Genomic DNA, 23,507 nt, shown 5'->3' with positions numbered 1-23,507 from the left:
CCAAGTGAGCCGTTGCACAGTAAGGGTATGCCAGGAGTATGAGTGTTGTGTGTGTGTCGTGTGCGCGTTTTGGGTACGTCGTATGCGTGTCGGGTGCGTGCGGGGTGTGTTTTCGGGCGTGTGTTTTTGTGTGATTGGCTTATGAGATGTTGTTAAGTGTGTGTACGTGTAACGTGCTAGATGTTGAAGTCATCCAAGTAGGAATCATGCATTGTCGTTAAACATCGTCTACCCTGACTCTAATCATGATTTATTTATCTTTCAAAAAGGGTGATCTTTTACGAGGAAAGTGTGGTTGAAGGGAACTATTTTAAAAGCTAAGCAATCGAGGTGGGCTTTTCTACCCTACTATTTTATGTGGGTTATCTTTAATACGGACTTCGTTCCGGAAATGTTTATGGAGGTGAATTGCTTGTCTTGCCAACTGTTTTGATTTGAAACCTATCTGAAGTGGTTTACCACATATGTTTAATCGAATTCGGGTCTGTTGGGCTGCGAACCCTCAGGCTAGTGTACACGAGACCGGGAGCCATCTGAGAGCAAGTTGGCCGGTCTAGATGACCTGGGGTGTGGCCACGCCCCTTGTCACCGTTGGATCAGATAGTGTATGATGGTGGAGATAAGGGTGGCAATATCTGAAAATGACTGCGCAGTCGAGTTTATGAAATATATTTTTGTGTACTTGGGCGATTTTCATTACACTCAAAACCCCAATGTTACACTGTTATGGCATGACAAACCATGTTTTTGGCGTGTGTCCACTGAGTGCAACAAGTACTCAGCCCTGCATGTTGTTTTCTTAATGTGCAGGTTGTGCGGCGATGGGGATGACGGATGTTGAGCAGTGAAAGCCAAATCAGTGTTTTACTTTGTCTTTTGGATGGTGTCGTGTCGCCATACCCGGCATCATCTGTCTCTTGGTCTTTTCCGCTGCTTTGTAATCCGATACAATGTTTTTATTTAAACTCTGTTTACTTTAACCTTAGTACAATGTTTTGAAGTGAACTTCTTTTAATAAATGTTTTTGGGTCAAATAATCTTGTTCTCCCCTTTCTTCCCCGTTTCTTTGTTCCTCCCCTAGTCGCGGTCCACCGTACTTCCTATCCTTAGGAAATGCGGGCGTGACAGTAAAAGAAAGACTAGTTGAAATCATATATCTAATAAAGTAAAAGAAAGACTAATAATTATATCGATTAGAGTAAATCTTAATATTTTCAACTTATTAATTCCATTCCAGTATAATAGACTATACATTTCCACCAAAAATTAATCGATTCATCGACACGCCACATAGTTTCTGTATATTTACGGCTATCAGCCTAATAGAATTGATAAATACCAAAGTAGAATAAATATAATTAATATAGGTTGAGATAAATTTGATTATTAATTATCCCAAAATTGACAATGAGTTTCAAAGCTGTAATGTGATTCCAAAAGTTGGGCCTTAAATATACATCATGCCTTAAGTCAATTGGGCTTTAAAATTAATTACATAAATTGGTAAGAGAGTTCAACATTGGGCCGAAATTGAAAAGTCACTCTCCACACACATTCTCTCACTCACCGACGAAAAAAAACAAAAAAAACAAAAACAAAACCACACACACACACACTGTACTGACTTGATTGCTGCAGCAAGTGAAATGGATAAGATTCTGGATTGCTTCGACGCATTGATCAACTGCAACTGACTAGCATGAAGATCAAATAATCGGAACGGCAACGTCGAGGAGAGGAGAGAGAGAATCGGAGAGATGGTAGGACCAGTGAGACCATTGTTTGTATTGTTTGGATCATCTATAGTTCAGATCAGCTTCTGCAATGGAGGCTGGGGTGCTATCCTCTCCGAAATCTACGCTCGTAAAGTATGTCGGTTTCTTCTCCACTTTTTTTTCAAAACCAAATGAGATGCTTATTTGACAATGCAATGCAGTTTGGTAGTTTTCATTTTTGTCAAATTCAATCGATGAACGTCGTCGCATCGCAGCTGAATTTCGAATTGCATTCTGTGTTGTTGTGATCCGTAGCTGCGGATGCTTGCATTTGTGTGAAATTGGGGAGAATAGCTAATTGGTATCGGTGTTTCCTTAATAATTGGAGATCAGAGTGGTTACTTACTAGCACATGTTTCTTCCAATTCTGTTAGTGTTTTAAGTGAATATCTCAAATAGAGAGCAGAGTTATCGAAATGTATTCAAGTTGTTTGTTGAAAAGGCTGACTGAATTTAAATGTGTTTCTGTGAATGCGGAACTGAATATAATACTCCCTCCGTCCCGGATAATTCGTCTCACTTTGACCGGGCACGGGACGAAATGGAAAAATGGGACAAATTATCTGGGACGGAGGGAGTACAGATGAAGATGAACCCTTGCATAGATGAAAGGACTTGATAAACGTAAAGGGGAAATTCATGCATGGTGACTTGATCTTCATTGATAATTGACTGCATTCCGCTGCATATCAGTTGCATTTGTAGATGATCCGGTGCCTCCGTTCCGTATCAGTTGTATTTTTTTATTTTAATCAATTACTACTTCATTGTAATCCTACTTTTGGCTCTTTGCATTTGCATCATCATCTTATAAGCCCTTCTTTTGTAGGCTGATATAATTACCAGAGGCTACTTCGGTTGGAATTCACGACGAGCTCTCCAAATCCTTGATCAAGTTTTCCCAAAGGTACATGGTGGTACTGCTATTATAGAATCTCCTTGGAAGTACACATGATATGTGGGTTATGGTCTTCATGATTTACTGTAGAAAGTAGAAAACCGATTCATTTAGAAATTGTACGATGAGATGACATCGAATATCATAACATATGATTGTGCCATTTCAGGAAGCTGAAATTCAGCCATCGTTGGTGATTGTGTATTTTGGTGGCAATGATTCCACGGGACCTCATTCATCCGGAAGAGGTCCTCACGTCCCTCTTCCAGAATACATTGAGAACATGAAGAAAATTGGAACCTATCTCAAGGTGATATGTTAGTAACAGTCAATAATCAGTGTGACAGTTCTATTGATTGCAATGATACATCTTTTGGTATTATAGTGAATCTATCAATACAAAATTCAGAACTATTTCAAGGATATTTCTATCCACAGTTCATCACAAACACTGCTTTTGACTCCAGAGCCTCTCAGACAAAACTCGTGTAATATTTCTTACTTGTCCTCCTATCAATGAAGCCAAGGTTCGTGTCAACAGGTACACCTCCTGCCTCACAGTTAACGATTCCTTGAGCATATTAGCGTTATAACGATATCCTACACCTCTTTTTTTTCACCCCCTTTCATTCTAAGGGTGCTTCTTTGGCATCTCCCCCCCGTGCCAGTGTATATTTCAGTGAGCTGGTCCGGACAAATGAGCTATGTCGCACATATTCCGCAGCTCTTATGGAGCTATGCAAGGAGTTGGGTATAAATGCAATCGATCTTTGTACTGCAATCCAGAAACGAGAAGATTGGCAAGATGCTTGCTTCATAGAGTGAGTACACTGCATTGTTTATACTTCGTTGAGGCTATGTTAACCGGAGAAAAACCCCTTTTCACGCGCAGAGATGGAGTTCACTTGTCCGCGGAGGGCAGTAAGATAGTCGCGGAGGAAATACTTAAGGTGATCAAGGAAGCCGAGTGGGAGCCTAGTCTACATTGGAAATCAATGGCTACTGAATATTCGGAGGACTCGCCTTACGATCTTGTTGCAGCCGATGGAGAAAGAACCTTGAATCCCTCAGAATGGGCTTACCACAGAGAAATCCAATGGGAGTAAGTCTTGGTCTCACCGCTACTAGGATCATTGCTATGAGTTACCCAAATATGCAATAGGCTCAATCATTTGATGTTGTAACACTTCTTTAAGCATATATGATCAATGTGTGTTTAATGGCTGAAATATTAAGGTACTAAATTTATTACAGAGAGAACTTATTACTGTACTATTAGAGTTCTTTCTAAATACTCCCTTCTTCCTAGCTTCAAAGTCCGAATTTTTCACTTTGGTTCGTCCCAATTTTGAGAGTCTCAATCTGCTTTTACTAATTCTGTAAGTGGTCTCCATATTTTTTGCAAACTTATTCCACTAAAAACTACTCTCTTCGTCCGCGATTACAAGTCTCATTTTACCATTTTGGTTTGTCCGCTATTAATTGTTTTATTTCATTTTTATTATCTATGGTAACTAAATCTCATATTCTGTTAACCTATTGCATTCACATTTCATCATAAAACTAATACCATAATATTCACATTCTACTTCTCCCTCCGTTCCCTCATAATTGAGGCGAAACTTTTCGGCACGGAGTTTAAGAAAAGAATGTTGAGTGTGTTAAATAAATAAATAAAAAAGTAAGAAAGTGAAAAAAAATAGATAGAATAAAGTAAAAAGTGAATAAAGTAGAGAGAATAAAGTAAGAGAGAGTAAAATAAGAAAGAGAAAAAAGTTACTCCCTCCGTCCCACAGTAGATGTCACACTTGGGGATTGGCACGTGATTTTAGGAGGCGTTGTTTCGTGTGTTAAGTGGAAAGAAAAAAATAATATATTTTATATTAATGTGAGAGGAAACTTTTTCCAAAAAAGGAAATGTGACATCTTTTGTGGAACAAACTAAAAAGGAAAGTGTGACATCTATTATGGGACGGAAGGAGTACTATATATGAAAATGACTCAACTATGAGGGAACTTCCCGAAATGGAAAAATGACTCAACTATGAAGGCACAGAGGGAGTAATTTTTTTTACTCGCATAATTATTTCACTCATCACACATTATTTAAAACCCGTGTCAAGTAAAACTTGGACTCTTAAGTTGGGACAAAGAGTGTAGTATTCAAACCATACACCTAGACATAAGAAAATTTTCATACATGGCTTCAAATTGCGCAAGTTTTGTTATCGTATTTTTCATCGCAATTTATTTATAGTGATATTTTTTAAAAAGAAAAACTATACTAACCTTCCACTAAACAATAATAACATTGTATAAAATTTCGTGTCGAACAAAATTGTGTTGCATTGAGTGAAACAAAAAAAAAGACTTGCTCCTACAGTTTAACCTATTTAAGTAATGAAAGGTTTCCACTAAAAAATCTGTTACTAATGAAAGATTATTGGTTCACAATATTGAAGCCATGTGACAAAGAAAAGTCTTAAGGCATGTGCATGAAGTTGATTTCTTATTCCCCATCAGATGGGTTATATAAATCTTGATTGGACCAACTCTATAATTATACTCTATATGGGTAATAAAACAACTATTGACAGGCCAACAGAATATTATATAAGCCCAAACTTAATTAGGAATTTACATTTCCTAAACACTTTATATTAACAAAAATGGTATAATGCGTGAAATGTATCACACTATCACAAAAAGAGGAGACATAAAGATTGGATCCATGTGCATTCCTTTGACAGAAAAGTTAATGACTAGAGACAAAGTTATTAGATTCTTGAATGGTTTTGCATATGCTGTGAAATATCAACATATTGGTATTTGTGGGATTCGAAATATCGAATATCTAATAGTATGAGATATTTGTGGGAGTCGAATTTCTAATAAGAAATAAATGGTGGAAAAGGAGGAGGAAAATAAAAAAAGGCTAAAGGTTAAGAATAATTCTTGTCTCATCATAGCTCACAACGGCACCAAAAATTGAGCCGGACCGGAGGGCTTAAAGCATCCACAATGACGGCGAGCGGACCGGCTAGCCGATTCCCGGCGCTGGCCGGTTCGCTCGCCGAACCATTGCAGGCGGCGAGCGGCGAGCGGCAATTCGGCGAGAAAATCGGCGAGCGCACGCCGATTTTCGGGCGCTGGCCGATCCGCTCGCCGGTCGGCTGGCTGCCATTGCAGACTCCCGATCGGCGAGCGATCGACCAGCCCATTTTATTTATTTATTATTTTTTGAAACACTATATATACGCGATTTGCACGTCATTTTCATTCGCGCCACTTGTTTTAACGAGTTTTCTCTCTATCTTAATTATGCAATTTTTTTAATATACCTTTTTTTTAATTAATGTACTTTTTTTAAATTAAATATTATTATAGAAATTTTCTGTATTTGTGTCGTAAATTTAATTCCGTATTTTGTGTGAGTGTTAATTATTTGTTTTTTATAATTTTATTTATTGTGGCTAGCCTATTGCTTGTCCAGTTGCTTGTCCTGATGATGTGACAGAGGAGTTTTTAGTGCTGATGATGTGGCATGAGGAGTTTGTGGCTAGACTATGACTGACCTATTGCTATTGGAGATGCTCTTAGGATGGATCTCTTGTATGGACTGCAGAGTAGTTAAAGTCGCATGATGAAAGTGCGACCATAAATAAAAAGGAAAAATTATCAAAAAATCATCATATTTGGTCAGATTTTAATTAATCTTTCAATTTAAAAGAATGGCCGATTATATCATAATTTTAACATTTTTTTCAATTATCTCATGGCAATGTAGTGTCGTTGTAAGGGGAGTGACGTGATTTGCAGGCCTATGCAAGGACCATCTAGCAGACTATAGAACGGTCCAAGTTGTATGACAAAGTGGGGGCAATAAATAGAAGGGTGGATTGTTGGAAAACCACCAAATTTGATCAGTTTTTGGTACGTCTCGAATCTTTAAGAAATGACCGATCATATCATAATTTTAACATTTTTTCAATTTTCTCAGAATGTTTTATTTGGGAAAATTATCTATGTTATGGTAGATAGAAAAGACTATGTCGGCATAACGTTCAGCTATTTAATCGATGTCGTCTAATACACTTAGCCAATCACGTCTTTAGTTTTTACACTCGTGCACTTCATGTCTATAAATCTGACCTAATTTGTGACTTAATATTGTGGGCGTTTGGTTGTAAATTTTATCAAGCAATGTTAATATTGTGGGCGTTTGGATTGTGGGTTTTATCAAGCTATGGAGGATTTGCTTTTCTCTAAATGCAAAACTATTTTATTAGGTATGGTTCAATACTTAAATTATTAAAGTGGGGGTAGGAATTTTAATGCAGCTTTTGGCATACTAGCAAGGTTGTTCGATTATTAAAGTGGGAGTTGGACTTTTAATGCTGCTTTTGCCAACTAAAGTTGAAAAAGTTCAATTAATTATAACGACGTGTTTGACGACTTTTCCTTTTGCTATCTGTTCATTATTTTAATTTATTACAAAATAATATAGTACTATTAATATCATCATTAATAGTACTATAGTTTAATTTAGTTTATTAGTAGAATTTTTCGTGCATGACCAAGGATAAAACGTGTAAGATTGTCAAGGTATATCTAGTTTGAGTATGTGCTAGCAATTCGTGTGTATTCAATACGATAACCACATAATTAAATATTTGAATTATTAGAGAGGATTAAAACTCCTACCAATTATTTTATGACTTCTATTCTATTGTTAAAAAAACACAATTTTTCAGTATACTCCAACTAAAATTTATCTTTAAAAAATTATAAAAACAGTAATTCTTATGTCCCCAATGTAAACATCATACTTTTATTTTAATTTGTCTCAAAAAAAATATTACATTTATTTTATTAAAAAAATTATTTCTCACATCAATGTACAAAAATATATTTCTCTTTCATTTAACACACAAAATAATATTTTTAAAAATCTCGTGTTATTTTATATGTTCGTCACTGTACACAAACGTGGAAATACGCCAACATTTGTATTTAATTCTTTTAAATATAGTACGAAATATGAGCTTTATATTTTTAGCTACTACATAAACTCTTACTCTTACATGTAACTTAGTTTTCCTTAAATATTTGTTAAGATTTTCTTATTTTCCATAGTTTTTAAAATAGATTCCTACACTTTTTGCATATCAACATGACATTTTGTTATAGTCTACATTTTATCTTATTGACTCTTTAGCGGTAGTTTCGGTGTCACGTATATAAGTTATTTAGCTAAATAATTAATTTTTTATTATTAAATTCCAAACAAATTACAACAACTTCGAAAAAAGTAATTTTGAGTCTCCCTCAAATCTCAACCATCATGGCATGCCTATCAAAAAGAGTAGTCTTCCAATAAACAAAGAGAGAAGATAAAGATTATGAAAGCATCCCAAGAGAAAACACACAATCATCATAACAACACACACTTTTAGTTTTATGAATAAAATCTAAAACATAATACTGTAATAAAAAGTCATGAAATGCATCCATCTCGAAGTAAACGTGTCGGCACATGTCTCCACGATGCGACTTGCCACCACCTATCATTCTTGGATTATTAGTAATTTTAAAATATTCTTTCTCCATCTATGAATATTGATCGCATTTTAGTTTAGCTTGGATTTAAAAATAAAAACAATAGGTATAAAAGGTTAATAAAATATAAATCTTATTTTTATAAATATATTTTATATTCAAATATGATGAAATGAGTTAATAGAATGTGTGACTCACTTACTAAATACATATATTTATATTAGTACGAAAGAAAACCTTTTCTATAAAAGAAAATATGATACTCCTATCTTTTACGGGACAAACTACAAAAAAATGACATATATTATAAGACGAATGGACATATATAAAGTTAAATACTAAGTGTAACAATAGGCAGATCGAAAAGAAAATGCTCTCTCCATCCCTCGCTAAGAGAGACATTTATTTTCGGCATAAAATTTAGGAATATGTGATTTTGTTAGTTAAGTAGATAGAAAATAACGTTAAGAGGAAAGAATAATAGAAAAAATGCCAAAAAAAGAAAAGAAAACAAGTATATCCTAAAAAGAAATTTGTAGCATTTAACAAGAAATTAAGGCAACCCTAAAATCAGCCACGACCTATTTTACTATTTTTAATCTTTTAGTATTTTATTTTTTTATTTAGAAAACAAATAACATAAATTAAAATGAACAATACTATTAAAAAAAACACTACAATGATATATTTTTATTTAATTAAAATTCCTATATTTTATTTGATTTTAGTCCCTATATCAAATAGAAGGGGAATATGTTTTAAATTGTAAAAAGAAAAAAAATCAAGAGTACGTAAATTGATTCTAGTTGCGGCGCAAACTGCTGCCCGTGGTGATCCGCAGACCCAGCGGCCAAATATGCCTGGCCGCCGCTCGATTCTCCCGTTGCAATAGCAGGGATTTGGCCGGCGGAAAATCCGACTATTAGAGTATCCACAATAGTGTGGACACTTCCTCCCGCCCCGCCACTTTTTTTGTCCACAGTCACAAAAAAAAAGTTTTCACAACAATAGTGGACACTTTTTTTGCCACATCTCACTTTATTTTATTCTTTATATATTTTAATTCTATGTCGTAGCTATATGGGTGAAGAGCTTTTTCGACATTCTGAAACGCCGACGAAAAATCTCTGGTGGGTAACGGGGGTTATCGCCAAAGTAGTCTGCCATCAGCCGCTGGTGCGCTCCGCTATGGTCTCGTGGGATTGTCCGACGATGATGAATCGCACGAGGGAGCTCCGCCTCCGCCAATTCCACCGCCAGCGCCGATCGTCGCGGCGCTCCCCCACCGCCGCGTCCTCGCCGAATCCTCGGCGATGGCCCTTCCGCCCCTCCCATCCGTTCACGTTTGGGAGGACGCTTTCTCCACTATAGTTCGCCCGCCCCTATTTTGGATGCTCTTACTAATTCCCTTAATACATTTTTATGTTATTTTATAAAAAAATATTCTATATTAAAAATTATCTAAAAACCTAAAATATCCAATGACAGTTGTGACACAGACAACTGAGGTCACAAAATTTTGTAGAATTTTCCAATTTTTTTTTTCCTAATTTGATTGTTTTATTTTGGTGACTAAAGCAAATCAGATTAGTCATTTCCAAAAAATAATTACGCAAATAACAAATCTCAAATTATAAAATATTCGACCCCTAAACTAGTCCATTCAAAAGCATAAAAATGGAAATAAACAAATCTCAAATCATAAACTTAAAATAAATATCTAGAAGTAAAATATCACATTCCTAAATCCCATGCCATACATAAATCTCAATTGACATAAGATAAAGCTAGTAATGAGTTCGAGTTTTTAAATCTAATATTGCAAATATATAGTACTTACATAATGATAACAATTTATTCCATTCGTCCCATTTAAATAATAATTTACGTCATTCGTCCCATAAGGGATACATTTTTAAAAACAAAAACACTATATTTATTTTATTTTCTTTCCGCTTAATACAAAAGTACATAAAATCCGATCCGAAAAAATGCTCACTCCGTCCACAATAAAAGTATAATTTTGTCATTTCGTTATCTATAATTTAAAGTTCCATTTATTATTATATTTCCTAAGTGGATCTTATACCTACTAAATTATTACACTCATATTTAATTATAAAAGTAATATTCCCTCCACCCTACTAAAGATAACAAACTTTTCTTTCTGGTTTGTCATACCCAAGATGATCCATTAAAATAAAAACCCATTATCTCTACTTTATTCTATTCGCCTAACAGATAAAATAAAACTGCATAAAACTTGTGTCGTCCAAGAAAATGATTGTTTTCTTTAGAACGGAGGAAGTACTATATAAAAATGAATATTCAAGTTCACTCAAAATTTCTAACTATTTTCATATATTTATTAAAGTGAGATTTTAAATCGTGGATCCAGATCAAAGTATTTAATTTAGAATGGGACCATATAACAATATTAATAATAATTGCAGAAAAGGACAAACTATATTTATTTATTTAATGGAAACCACCTTTTCATCAGTCATCTTCTTCATTTCCTCGTCTCATTATCTCACTACAAACCCTTCTCCATACTCCTCTCTTTCTCTCTCTACCATCTCCAATTTTCTCTTGTTTCTCTGTTTCTTTCCTCAATATCCCTAGGTAATTATTTTTCCACACAATTTTGTTATACGGTGTGGATTTTCCATCGATGTCTCTGCCACCGATCTGAATTTTTTTCTCTTCTTCGTTTTTTGCTTGCCCAGCTGATTCACGAACTACGTGTTTTTCTCCTATCTTAGCGTGAATCATGATTTAAATCATGTTTAATTTGATTTATTGGAGAGCTAGGTTAAGGTGTTAGCGATAGGCTAAGATTCCTTTTCGATTTTTTGTCCACTTTTATTTATGGTGTTTATTTCCGCTGGGAAGAGATAACGCTGTCGGTCTTCTCCTTTCTCTCTCTCTGATTTTTGATGTTTTGTTAGTCTAATTCTCTTTAATTTGTGCAACTTGTATTAATTGATAAATCAAGTAGGTCATATGGAGAGTATTGTCTTGCAGAATTAGAACAATAAATATATTAACTTTATAATTAATCCTTCCGATTGCTAATTATTAGAGAGTATTTTGGTGAATTGAGCTAGTTTTTGATCCGTCAGCTGTTTTATCGCAGGGGGTGTTGTATTTGGACTCATGTCTATTCCAGGAAATGCAGAGGTTTTCGATCCATCTTTAGTTTATTCGTTGTTAATTTTTCAAGTTTGAGATTTTTTGTTGTCTAATATCTTTAGTTTTGTGTACATCAGCAGCGGTCTCTTAGTTTTTCTAGCAGTATCCCTATAAAGAAGAGGCGGATTCCGGTATTCCAGCCTTGTTCTCCTCCCCGAGAAGAAAATCCTTCAGCTTTGGAGGATTGCGATTCAAAGCAAAAAGAAGAATCTAAAGGTCAAGATGGAGGAGGGATGCCGTCAAGTGAGGCAATGAAATCTGATTCTTTGGTTAACTCTGTGAAAAAGGAAGTTGATCCATTGAAGCTAGCTAATGTGGATGTTGCTGCATCCAAGCCTGTGGAGGCAAAGCCCGGAATTAGTTCAGGTCTTCTAGATGATTCAGGAAACAAAAAGGTCGTCGAGCAGAGTGAGAGATCTTCAGCACATGTGAAGCAGGAAATTGTTGGTGGACAAATTGAAGGTACCTTTGGACTTCAACTTTCTACTGAAAAAATGAATGTTGAATTGTCATTAGGACCACAAGAATCGGTTGTTCATGCTTTGGAACACCAACAAAAGGAAGTTAATTTCCGTAAATCTGACAAATTAGAATCTTTGTTGAGTTTGGCTTTACATGAGGAAAAGCTTGTTTCGCGTGACAAGAAAGATATTGCTGCTGACTCCAGCAATCCGGTATCTGCTAATCGATCAAATTGGGATTTGAACACGACTATGGATGTATGGGAAGGTTCTACATGTAGCGATGCATTCACTCAGGGGCTTGGTAATATTGGTGGGTTCAACAAGAGTGATAGTCATCGCGATGATAAATCTTTGTTGACTATGGCCAGTTTGACTCGTCCTGGTTATAATAAAGGAAAACATATATTAGATGGTCACACATCCAGTTCTTTTAAGTTATTATCTCCACAACAGCGCAAGGTGGATGATTCACTTGGTCTTAGACTCGCTATGCCGTTTATGGATACCAGCAATGTGCGCTCATCTTTATCTGATAACTTAGCCCTTACTAGTGCCAGTCCAAATTTGAGTTCGAAACAGGTGCAACTACCCATCGTGAATGTGAGTAGGGCTGTGAAAACGGAACCTATAGATGATAATTCGAAACGTGACTGTAGCATAGGTAGTTCTAGCAGTACCAATATGGAATCTTCAAAGTTCAGTTCAGTTAAAAGAGAATGTGCCATTAACCACAGCCAAACAATATTGCAGTCATCCCTAAGTCTTGAGAAATTAGATGACCGTATACCGATAAAGTCTGAAGTGGTTCAGGATTGCAAGCAAGAAGTCTGCAAGACAATTGATGCTGCTACTCCACCTGTTACAAGAGTTATGCAGCATCAAGAGAGCTGTGCATCCTCTTCTGCCATGCCAGTTTCTTTGTTGCCTCAGAGTATATCTCCTGCACGGTTAACAACTTGTTCAGAGGTAACTACAAATAGAGATTTTTTAAATCAATCTGAACAATCCATTCATAGTAAGGAATCTCAGAGCAGTGACAACAAGCCTGATGAGCCAAACGATATGCCTATCAGAAAGGACAACAACCAATTAAGAACGTCTCAGTTAGGGAGTTTGAGTGTTGTAGACGAGGGTAAGTGTGCATTGGCTCGGATTGATGAACATGCAGTTGAATCATTCCAAAATGACAACACATCTGAAAATGGTGAGGTAGATATGGACATATCTAATGATACTCTTGAAGAAGATTCCTCTGGGTCTGATACTGAATCTGAACAAATTCGTGCCGCTGGTACTGTTCGTCAAAAGGAAGATGAAGAATATGAAGATGGCGAGGTTCGAGAGCATGTGCAACATTCAGCTGAAGGAGCTCCTATTGTTGAGGGAAAGGGCAATGGTGATTTAAAACTCGTCGCATTTGATTCTCAAAATTTGCAGCCTGGTGATCCTTCAGTCGGCCAAAGCATGAGTACATCTGTATTCAAGGAAAAAGATGTTGTAGAGGAAAATATTGATGGAACTCAAGGTGACCCGACCAATGATCATGTTGGTGCTTGTTGTGAGCCTGACATTGAAGATAACTCGTTGCATGAGTCATATGAAGTGTCTGAAGTGGTTGCTGAAGAGAAAAGAGCAACCAGTGTCACTCTTGATGGACAACTTGATATGTCAGTAGAAGATATGCTCGAAAGAGAAGTTTCTTCTGATATTCCAACTGATCGAAGCCATGGGATTGATGTTGGAATTGGTGACGAGGCCAAGGCTGTTAGAGAAAACTGCATCCATGAAGGTGAGGGTGATTTGACTTTGTCTGATGTCGGAGCATGTCTAGATGGCCATGATGCCGCTAAGGATTCCAACAATGCTAGTAATAAAAGCCGCATCATAAATTTATCACGCCCTTCAGTTATGACAGCTCCTTTCAAAACAAAACACTATTCAAATAGGTCACAGACGACACGAAGTGGGAAAGAAAGATATTCTGATTTTGATGGAGGGATGCAACCAAGAGGCGATAGGTGAATATATCTTCGTGTCTTTTTTTTTTTCCATTTCATTTTCTAATTAGTCTATTCCTTTTTTCCAAGAATGTTGTTTATATTTTTCATTTCCTGTGGCTTATCTTATCTAGCAGTGATGAATTCTATACTGGCGGTTCAAATAAATTTGTGAAAGATAGGGCCTATGATCAATCGGTCAGGAATTCTACACCAAATTTCATGCGTGGAAAAGGGAGAACCGGTGGCCGTTTTGGCTCGTTCCGTGGTGAATGGGATTCTGATCACAACTTTGCACCAGAAAGTTCTTATGGCCAATCTGATTATCGAGTCATCAGGCGTAAACATGCTTCATCCATGTCTGATGCTGATCTTGAACGTGGTGGCTATAATATTCCACAAGATAATACCTCTTTTGGTGGTAACAGAAGGAAGACAATGAATGATGAATTTTCTTCACTACGCCGTGCATCCTTGAGGAGAGTCTCTTCTGGCGATAGAGATGGTCCTGTGGCAAGGGGCTTTCAGATGATTCACAGAATCCCAAGAAATTCAAGTCCAAGACGCTGTTCTGGTGAGGCTGGTTCCAATATGATGGGACTTCAAAACGATGAGAAGTTTATGCAGCATTTATCTGATGATGTTGGTAATCCTGTCTATGCTCAACCACAAGCTTTGTATGAAGAACTTGATAATCAGCTTGTGCGTGGGAACAGGAACTTCTCTACTACCCTGCAAAGAAAAGGCTATCCTCGAATTCACTCAAAATCTCCAGTTAGATCTCGAACACGTTCTCCTGGTCCGTGGTCATCTCCTCGCAGGAGATCTCCCAATGGACTTCCAGAACTTGTTCAGCACCAGTCTCCAGCGTTGTATAGAATGGGGAGGATGAGATCTCCTGACCATGGTTGTTTTCATAATGACATGGTTGCTAGAAGGCGAGGATCTCCCTCCTATGTTGCAAGGCATAATAATGACATGAGAGAAGTTGATTCTGGAAGGGAGCACATTCATCCTAGGACTACTGATTCTAATAGGAGAGACTCACCTGGACTTTTTTTTCCTAGAAATACTAGGAGAGCTGATGCATTAGATTCTCGAGAGATGGGAGATGGTGAAGAGTACTTGAATGGGCCATCGCATTCCAGTAAGTTTCATGAGCTTCGTGGTGGTGATGGCAGCATGGATGATAGAAGAAAGTTCATAGAAAGGAGAGGACCTATCCGTTCGTTTCGACCAAATTTTAACAATGATAATGAAAATTTTAGATTTCATATGAACGATGGACCCAGGACATTCAGATTCTGTCCAGATGCAGATACAGAATTTGAGAGAAGTAATGGCCGGGAAAGGGAATTTGATGGGCGAGCCAAGCATCCATCTCTTGCTGTACCACGGAGAATGAGAAATATGGAAGAGCAGCAGGATGGAAATTACAGACCTCCTGTCGAAAGGGTATGGCATGATGAAGGATTTGCTGAGGCTAGAGTGAAAAGAAGAAGATTTTGAGTTGCTTCTGCCCTTTTTTATGCTTGGATGTAGCAGCATCCGATGCAAGCAGCAATTTCTGCATGTGCGTGAAGTTTGCTGGAAGAGAAGGGGCATCAAGATGTCAGTATGGTAACTTCATGGAAAACAAGGGTCACCCAGCTTTGCTCACCTAAGATTGGTATAAGGAGCTGAGATTCTGGAAAAATAATGTACTAACAATTAATATCTTGATCGGCAACATGAGTCTGTTGTTAAATGCTTGGCAGGTCCCTTGAAAAAGTTGGCTCTTCTAAGTGCTCTGATTTTCCTGGTGGTGCAGGCAGGAATTCGTGTTATTGGCCTATACATGGGTTCATTGCAGCATCATGAGTGAAGTTCCTAAGTTATTGTTTCGAGTCTTTTTATGTTGGTGCTCATCACTTGTAAATTCTCAGATGGAACCTCCAATAGTTTGCCTTAGGTCCAATCTTGGTGCTCAATGGATGGAGTTTTTTTACGTAATAATAAAGATTTCATCACAAGTTGCATTCAGATTGATAGGGTGCTCTGTATATTGTGATCTTGTGGAAGCTTGAGCCTAAAGAAAATATCACTACTTAAAACAGTGCCAACTCGTGTTGCAACTCTTATCTACTATTTTTGTTCGGTAGCCACTGCAGTTTACTATTTTTAGCACAATGTTCTCCACTGTTCTTTCAGCCGGGGTTTGTTCAAGAAAAAGGTCTGAATCTTCCTCTTCTTTTGTATGATGTTTGCTGGAGGGTTGTCCCTTTGTTTGAAGGGTGAGCTGTTGTCATCAGTTTTTTTTTGCTGAAAGACAGATTTTATGGATCTACCATTAGTTTTGGAGTCAAATTTTTGCTCCATTATTAATCGTATTTGACATTTGATTTCTGTATGGCTCAGAACATGCTATCTGATGATTTCTGTTACGACTGACTGGAATGAGTAGAATGTGTTTTTAATCATGTGATCGGCCGTTTTATGGCATGGATGGATACTTGTGTCGTTCATTTATGCGATGCTTCCAGATTAAAATATGTCTCACTTGTGTTGGACTAGTCTGCTCCTTCCATACCAGAGCAAACTGATGGGCTCTGTAGTTCTTCTGGTATGTGCTCTTTGTTGCATATGACTTTGTGAGCAGGATGTGTTGAGTACAAGCAGTGGCGATTCGATCGAATCGTTAACCTGTTTAGTACTTGGCATTTTTGCTATAAAGAAACAAGGGTGATTTGAAGGATGGTGGCTGAGGGTGACTGAATCTCCTTTGAAAGAAAGTGTCTAATTCTGTTCAAAATGATAGGTGATGATTGGTAAGTGAGGTGTTCACGAAACTTGATTAGGTTTGAAGGGTTTTGTTATCTTTCATTTCTAACTGAATGAAGACAGAGAGAGATATATGTTGAAGACAGTATATGGTCCTTTGCAGGTGAATAATTTGATGTTTTGTGAAAATATGTACTTTTTCTTATGAATAGTTCTTAGTTTCTTGAATGCTGTTCATCCAACTTTCCTCGATTCTCGACCTATGAGAATAAACTATTATCAAAACGAGCCCAAAACTTGGCTTGAAGTACGGTGACTCAGAGCTCGAGCTATCAAGACTTTGGTCTTGGTTGACTTGAGCTCAAGTGTGAGAGGTAACAAAATTCTTCAAAAATGTGGAAAATGTCTTCAAGATTGTTTTAGCACTCATTAAATGCAGGCCAAAAATAGAAGGCAAAAAAATGAAGGCAATGAAGGACCAGCCTGTGTGTTACCAAGCAGCAACGATAACTTAACGTGTGATATCGTTATCATGTCGACACAATATTATCATGTTGACATAGTACAAAATATGATGCAAAATTATTGTGTTATACAAAAACATGAAATTATCATGCTCTTGTGTTACTTGTTCATGATACAAATATGTTAGAATTTGACCATCAGCTTCGTACGTGTTTGCGTTATGCTTTCATAGCATGATTTGTGACGACTTGAAAAATTAACTAAAGAATTGCGCAACACTTTAAATAATTGCGAAGCAAGATAAATTATAAGAGTCAGGAGATGCATACCGTAATCGTTGGTTCAACGCAGAATCGGAATGCATGTTCTAGTTTTTGAATCGTAGCCATCTCTCTTTGGTTTAATCGGAATAATGTAAGTATCCGTTTATTTACTTATGTTACCATAATCGGTGTTTCATCGTTGATATTGGCCTAAAATCAAGGAAAAAATTATAAGAAATCGTTTGGAAACTTGGGAAAAATGGGTTAAAATCAGCTAAAATATCAGAACCGCCATTTCCTTTATGGAAGCCGGAATATGTTTAAGCATGAGATATCTGATCGTACTTTTTAAAGTAATTTATCAAATAAAAATTGGAGGGAAGACTAGAATTTGTCAAATAAAAATTGGAGGGAAAGGCTAGATTTCATGTTTTAAAATATTGAACCAGTAATAAATTATCAAGGTGAAAATAGTCTTATAGTACTAGAAAATTATCATTAACTTAAAAAAAAGAATAGTACTCATAATCATAAAGTTATAATAAAACAATAAATAAACCAAAAAATGGAGCAGTTAATGAAGTAATTAGTTCGTAGTAATAAAGCTGCATTAACAATAATCCAACCTCTCATTATCCTTAATTTTAGCCATCTTCTTCTTCCTCAATCCAATTCCAACAACTTTCTTCTTCCCAAAACCACATTATTCATCCATTTTTCATCATTTTCCCCAATTTTTCGATTTTTTTGGCGTAAAAATTCCATGATTACATGATCATTCCCACCACCTTCTTAATCCCAAAACTAATCACATTAATTTCATCAATCGATCGATCAATCTGATCATCTCTCTCCACCTTTCTTAATTTGATTTTTTGTTTCGTTCAAACGATTCATGGCTACATGATTTCGATCGACAATGGCGCCGAGAAAATTGAATCCAAACGGATAGAGATCGCAGAGATCATGTATGCATATAAATGCACGCAGAGTTTCCGCGATAAGAGAGGGAAGGAGATAGTAATTAGAGAGGGAAACGGTGGATGCGAATGGGGAGCTACAATTATTACAAGATGTTCGGTTGCTTCAACCGGAAGTTCAAAATCAGCGAGTCGGAGCCGCCGCCGGACGTGAAGGAGGCGTTCTGGCGGTACTCGGCGGGGGCACAGCAGATGACGGCGGAGCAGCTGCTCAAGTTCATGGTGCAGCACCAGGAGGAGTACAATTGCACCGCCGTGGACGTGGCCGACATTATGCGGCACGTGTTCCACCGGCGCCACCACGAATTGGAGATGCCGAGCCTCAGTTTCACACTCGAGGACTTCTTCTACTTCCTCTTTCAAGATGATCTCAATGGCCCTATCAATCCCCAGGTCTCTCTCTGATTCAATTTTAAAATCCCCAATTTCTCTATTAGGAGCTGTTTGGCTAAGCTTATTTAACAGAGCTTGTAAATTGTCAAAATATTGGGATGACGCATCTTATTTGTTAGAGAAGGAATTGAAATTGAAGAGAAATGAAGTTGAAAAAGTATATATATTAGAAATAATATGATTGCTGCTTATAAGATTATGAAACAATAAGTTGGAGTACGGAGGTTGTGAGCATTCTTTGAGATTTTGAAAATAACTAGACGAGTACTAGTCGAATAGTGATTGAGGGCATTGTTAGTAGAGAATGTGATCCACCGAATTAGAGAGAAAAACTTTCCAAAATAGAAGACAACTAATTTTTGTGGACGAACCAAAAATGTACAAACAAGATTATTGGTTGTGGGCATTGGTAGTAGAATATATGTTCATACGGATTTGGAGATTTTAAGGTAGATTGGGATACAGAGGTGGATGGAAAACCAGGAGGACAATGTCATTGTGAGATGAATTTGTAATTAGTTTCTAGTGTTTTATTCGTTTTGTTGCATATTGTTGGACTAGAGGTTGATGAGGGAATATGACTGATAAATTCGAAGAAATTAGTAGCAAATGCTTGTAGAAAGATGGAGATTGGTGCTTAGTTGGTACATCCATGTTTTCTTTCTTTTCATTGTTATGAAAAAGCAATAAGAATATAGTAGTTAAATGGGAGCAAGATTTGTTTTTCTTTTTGTTTCTTGTTTTACTTAATGAATTGACAGAATTCCCTGCCGTGTTTTGATTTAATGCTTTCAAGAAATTAGTGGATTTTCAAATATTTGCAGTCTCAAACCATTGTAATACTGTGAAAAAGTAGAGATGGACAGGTTTATTTGAGAAATTATACAATTCATATTTACATTGGCAATTTGCACAATTCCAGGTACACCATGACATGACTGCTCCGTTGCATCATTATTTCATATATACAGGTCACAATTCCTACTTAACCGGGAACCAGTTGAGCAGTGACTGTAGTGAAATCCCTATCGCAAAAGCTCTTGAAAACGGTGTGAGGGGGATTGAGCTTGATTTATGGCCCAATTCTACCAAAGATAGTGTGCATGTGCTTCATGGAAGGTATGGTAAGCTTCTTTGTTTACATTCCTCTATTTCCAGACGTCGCAGTTGATCGCTTGTGTTCAAGATTTAAGCTGTCAAAATCCTCGAGTATGTTTGTAGTCTACGTTTTGATTGTTGAGGATAAATTGGCAGAACGCTTACGGCTCCAGTTCCCCTCTTCAAATGCTTCAAGTCTATAAAAGAGCATGCCTTTGTTAAGTCGCCGTATCCTGTCATAATCACGTTAGAGGATCATCTCACTCCGAACCTCCAGGCTAGAGTGGCGGAGGTAACTACTTTCTGCTTTTTCTAGATTGAATTGTTCTGAATTTATCAAGACATGGTTGTTTATGAGAATTCTCCATATCTTAGATGGCGATTCGAATTTTTGGAGACTTGTTGTATTGCCCCGAATCAGGATACACGGAGGACTTTCCTGCAGTTGAGTCCTTGAAGTATAAGATTATACTCTCGACAAAGCCACCTAAGGAGTATCTCGGTTCCAATCATAGCAAGGAAGGAGAAACCTCCTCACCAAAGTATAAAGATTTTTCTGATGACGAGACTGAAGCTGAATCCGAAGCTGATGATAAGGTAAAATATTGTTAAACTGAATTTTGTTCTGTTCACTGTTTCAACTGTCTTGATGCTAACCAGCTTTCTTTATTTTCAGCTAGAAAGCGACAGTGATTATGAGGATTACGACAACTGTGGTAGAACATCGGGCAATGTGGCAGCACCGGAGTACAAACGTCTGATTGCCATTCATGCTGGGAATGCCAAGAAGAAGTGCTTGAGGCAGGTGCTGAGAGTCAGAATTGACAGAGCTAGACGGCTTAGTTTAAGCGAGCAAGAGCTTGAGAGGGCTGCATCCTTGTATGCTAGCGATGTCGTGAAGTATACTTATCTCGTATTTTGTTTATGCTTTTTATTGCAACCATCTTCTGATCATAGTTACCTGTTTCTACTTCCTGAACATACTCTAGGTTCACACAAAAGCACTTGTTAAGGGTGTTTCCTAAGGGCACGCGGGTAACTTCATCAAATTTTGGTCCAATCATCGCGTGGATGCACGGAGCACAGATGGTCGCGTTTAATATGCAGGTTAGTTTTGTTTTCCATGGATATATGGTGCATTTAGCTAGCCACCCCTTTTTGGTTTTTGTCTTAGGATGGATGAGCATTTATTCTTCCTTTTTAAAGTACTGATAAGTTTCTTGCTGAAATTGTTGTTTTCTTCTTTGATTTAATAGGGATACGGAAAAGCTCTTTGGACGATGCATGGATTTTTCCGGGCGAATGGAGGCTGCGGTTATTTCAAGAAACCACATTTGCTTATGAGCAAGAACTCAAACGGCGATGTGTTTGATCCCAAACTGCCATGGCCTGTGAGGATGACATTAAAGGTGACCGGAAAGCCACAACCCGTCGATCCTTTTTCCTTTAATGCTATCTGCAAGCTCTATCCATTTAAGTCCTCTTGTTAGTGAAATCTTGTGGTAGAGTTTCTTATGAATCATTCTCGATTTCACAGGTGGTCGTGTACATGGGAGATGGGTGGCGTCTGGATTTCAGCCACACGCATTTTGATACGTACTCACCACCGGACTTCTACACGAAGGTAAGCTAGAACTTATGAAATCTTATGATTTGACGAGTCATGCTAGTTAGTTAGACAGTACCCATATCCGAACATAAGAGCATCCACAACCGTGCTCTTGCCAGCGGCACGGTTGTGGGCCCGGGCGGTACTATTCATGCCTGCTCTCTGGCAAGAGCACAACACCCACAACTGTGCTCTTCCGCAAGGACGAGCACAATTAATATAAAATTCAATTACACAAAAACATTTCCATAATATTAAAATTCATTTAAAACCCACAATAAATATTACAAATGACAAATAAAATTAAACATTGCATAATTAAAATCCTAAAAATTAAAAATTACATAATTAAAATCCTAAAAATTAAAAATTACATAATTAAAATCCTAAAAATTAAAAATGACACTACTCGTTGCCGAATTTCGCCCACATGTGGTTGATTAGGTCTTCTTGTAGTTGATTGTGGATTCGAGTATCGCGCATTGTGTGTCTTGTCTCGATCCTCTGGCCAACCGTCGTATGCTCGCCTCGGCGTAGGGGAGACCTCGCTGTTGAGCTTCCGGCTTCGTCCTCGTCGTAGAAGCTAGCCGCCCTCGGCCCTTCGTCGGCTATAATCATGTTGTGTAATATAATACACGTGAACATGATGTCGGCGATATTATTCTTGTTCTTCGCGTTCCGCTTCCGCCATAATATGGGTGAAATCCATTTGAGATTTTGAGTGGGTGATGAATGTGTTGATAGTTTGTATGAGAATTATGAATGAGAGATGAATGAGAGATGATTTGATGTGATAAATGGATGATGAATGTGTGTATTTATAGATGATTTTGGGGAAAAAAAAAAAAAAAATCAAAAAAATTCAGAAAAAACGGGAAAAAAATGGCCATATTTTTGGGATTTGGAAAATATTTTTTTTTTATTTTTTAGCATTATTTATAATTAAATACCGATTTAAAAATAAAAAAATAAAAAAAAGTTTAAACACAACGGCTATGCCGTTGACGAATGGGAGCGCGCCACGTGTGCGTCCGCTGGCACGGACGTGCTCGATACATCGAGCAGCGCCGTGCCAGCGGCGCGGCTGCAGCGGCGGCGGTCCTGCGCCTTGCCAACGGCGCGGACGGCGGTGGCGTCTTTCGCCACCGCTGCGGATGCTCTAAGCTCATGTCCGGTGATTAGAGGTGTCAAAACAGGTCAATCTAGCTCGAGCTGAGCTTGAGCTAAATGGTCTAAGATAAAGAGTCCCTCATATTTGACATAGACAGTGATCACTCATCTTAGTTACACACCAAAATGTTGCTAACTACAATTATGATAGAATTCTTCATCCACGAGTATCTCCGTTTGATCCTATGATTGTGAGGTTGCAGATATACATCATCGGTGTGCCACTAGATGCCGCCAAGTGTAAAACGAGGATAATAGAAGACGACTGGGCGCCTTACTGGGATCAAGAGTTCACTTTTCCATTAAGAATTCCTGAGCTAGCTCTCCTGCGAATAGAAGTCCGCGAACATGATAGATCGGACAAGGATGATTTCGGAGGGCAGGCGTGTTTACCGGTGTCGGAGTTGAGACCGGGCATTCGAGCAGTTCCACTATATGACAGGAAGGGTCGGAAATTCAAATCTGTTAGGCTTCTTATGCGGTTTAGGTTTGAATGAAGTGTATTTTTGTTCAAATTTGTGTACATGTATTTTTGTAAAATTTACTCATTTTTTACTCTTTCTGAATTTTGATTCTAGACTCTAACAAATAGAGAGAACCTCCTTTCCGTTATTTGATGTGCAAGTTTGGCATTTTTTTCATAAAACAACTTTCACACTTTTTTTTCTCTCTATAAAGAGAACATTACTTAGAGCATCCGCAGCGGTGGCGAAAGACGCCACCGCCGTTGGCAAGGCGCAGGACCGCCGCCGCTGCAGCCGCGCCGCTGGCACGGCGCTGCTCGATGTATCGAGCACGTCCGTGCCAGCGGACGCACACGTGGCGCGCTCCCATTCGTCAACGGCATAGCCGTTGTGTTTAAACTTTTTTTATTTTTTTTT

The 23,507-nt window shown here is 37.7% G+C and overlaps 3 protein-coding genes across 4 annotated transcripts; all 3 read left to right on the top strand.

Annotated features, from left to right (window-relative positions):
• The first annotated feature begins 1,571 nt into the window (after positions 1–1,571).
• On the top strand, positions 1,572–3,948 carry LOC121773598 (GDSL esterase/lipase CPRD49-like). 2 transcript variants are annotated; one of them, XM_042170491.1, is made up of 6 exons: positions 1,572–1,868; positions 2,605–2,682; positions 2,843–2,983; positions 3,141–3,214; positions 3,354–3,494; positions 3,566–3,948. In XM_042170491.1, the coding sequence occupies exons 1-6, from the start codon at positions 1,758–1,760 to the stop codon at positions 3,777–3,779; spliced, it is 759 nt and encodes a 252-aa protein (XP_042026425.1). In that variant the 5' UTR covers positions 1,572–1,757; the 3' UTR covers positions 3,780–3,948. The 2 variants fall into 2 exon arrangements, with proteins under 2 accessions (XP_042026425.1, XP_042026423.1); XM_042170489.1 differs by having other exon boundaries at positions 1,577–1,868; positions 3,342–3,494.
• Positions 3,949–10,730: 6,782 nt separating this feature from the next.
• On the top strand, positions 10,731–16,876 carry LOC121775344. The gene is made up of 4 exons (XM_042172422.1): positions 10,731–10,857; positions 11,372–11,415; positions 11,505–13,909; positions 14,023–16,876. Exons 2-4 carry the CDS (start codon positions 11,392–11,394, stop codon positions 15,395–15,397), a joined length of 3,804 nt encoding a protein of 1,267 aa, XP_042028356.1. The 5' UTR covers positions 10,731–10,857; positions 11,372–11,391; the 3' UTR covers positions 15,398–16,876.
• A 1,164-nt stretch (positions 16,877–18,040) lies between these two features.
• On the top strand, positions 18,041–23,202 carry LOC121774805 (phosphoinositide phospholipase C 6-like). The gene is made up of 9 exons (XM_042171663.1): positions 18,041–18,749; positions 19,672–19,868; positions 20,004–20,139; positions 20,223–20,444; positions 20,524–20,747; positions 20,837–20,954; positions 21,104–21,256; positions 21,385–21,471; positions 22,830–23,202. Exons 1-9 carry the CDS (start codon positions 18,420–18,422, stop codon positions 23,121–23,123), a joined length of 1,761 nt encoding a protein of 586 aa, XP_042027597.1. The 5' UTR covers positions 18,041–18,419; the 3' UTR covers positions 23,124–23,202.
• Positions 23,203–23,507: the final 305 nt, after the last annotated feature.

Source organism: Salvia splendens, chromosome 17, assembly GCF_004379255.2.
Source record: "Salvia splendens isolate huo1 chromosome 17, SspV2, whole genome shotgun sequence".
NCBI classification, from domain to species: Eukaryota; Viridiplantae; Streptophyta; class Magnoliopsida; order Lamiales; family Lamiaceae; genus Salvia; species Salvia splendens.
Note: the sequence above shows the minus strand (reverse complement) of the source record. Positions and strands in the feature narration are given on the sequence as shown.

Coding starts and splice junctions, on each gene's coding strand:
- LOC121774805 (XM_042171663.1), top strand. CDS start 18,420: ATGCGAATGGGGAGCTACAATTATTACAAGATGTTCGGTTGCTTCAAC. Junction 20,445..20,523: donor AATCCGAAGCTGATGATAAG/GTAAAATATTGT, acceptor CTTTATTTTCAG/CTAGAAAGCGACAGTGATTA. Junction 21,472..22,829: donor CACCGGACTTCTACACGAAG/GTAAGCTAGAAC, acceptor GTGAGGTTGCAG/ATATACATCATCGGTGTGCC.
- LOC121773598 (XM_042170489.1), top strand. CDS start 1,758: ATGGTAGGACCAGTGAGACCATTGTTTGTATTGTTTGGATCATCTATA. Junction 2,683..2,842: donor TTGATCAAGTTTTCCCAAAG/GTACATGGTGGT, acceptor GTGCCATTTCAG/GAAGCTGAAATTCAGCCATC. Junction 2,984..3,140: donor AAATTGGAACCTATCTCAAG/GTGATATGTTAG, acceptor TTTTGACTCCAG/AGCCTCTCAGACAAAACTCG.
- LOC121775344 (XM_042172422.1), top strand. CDS start 11,392: ATGTCTATTCCAGGAAATGCAGAG. Junction 11,416..11,504: donor CTATTCCAGGAAATGCAGAG/GTTTTCGATCCA, acceptor TGTGTACATCAG/CAGCGGTCTCTTAGTTTTTC. Junction 13,910..14,022: donor ATGCAACCAAGAGGCGATAG/GTGAATATATCT, acceptor TATCTTATCTAG/CAGTGATGAATTCTATACTG.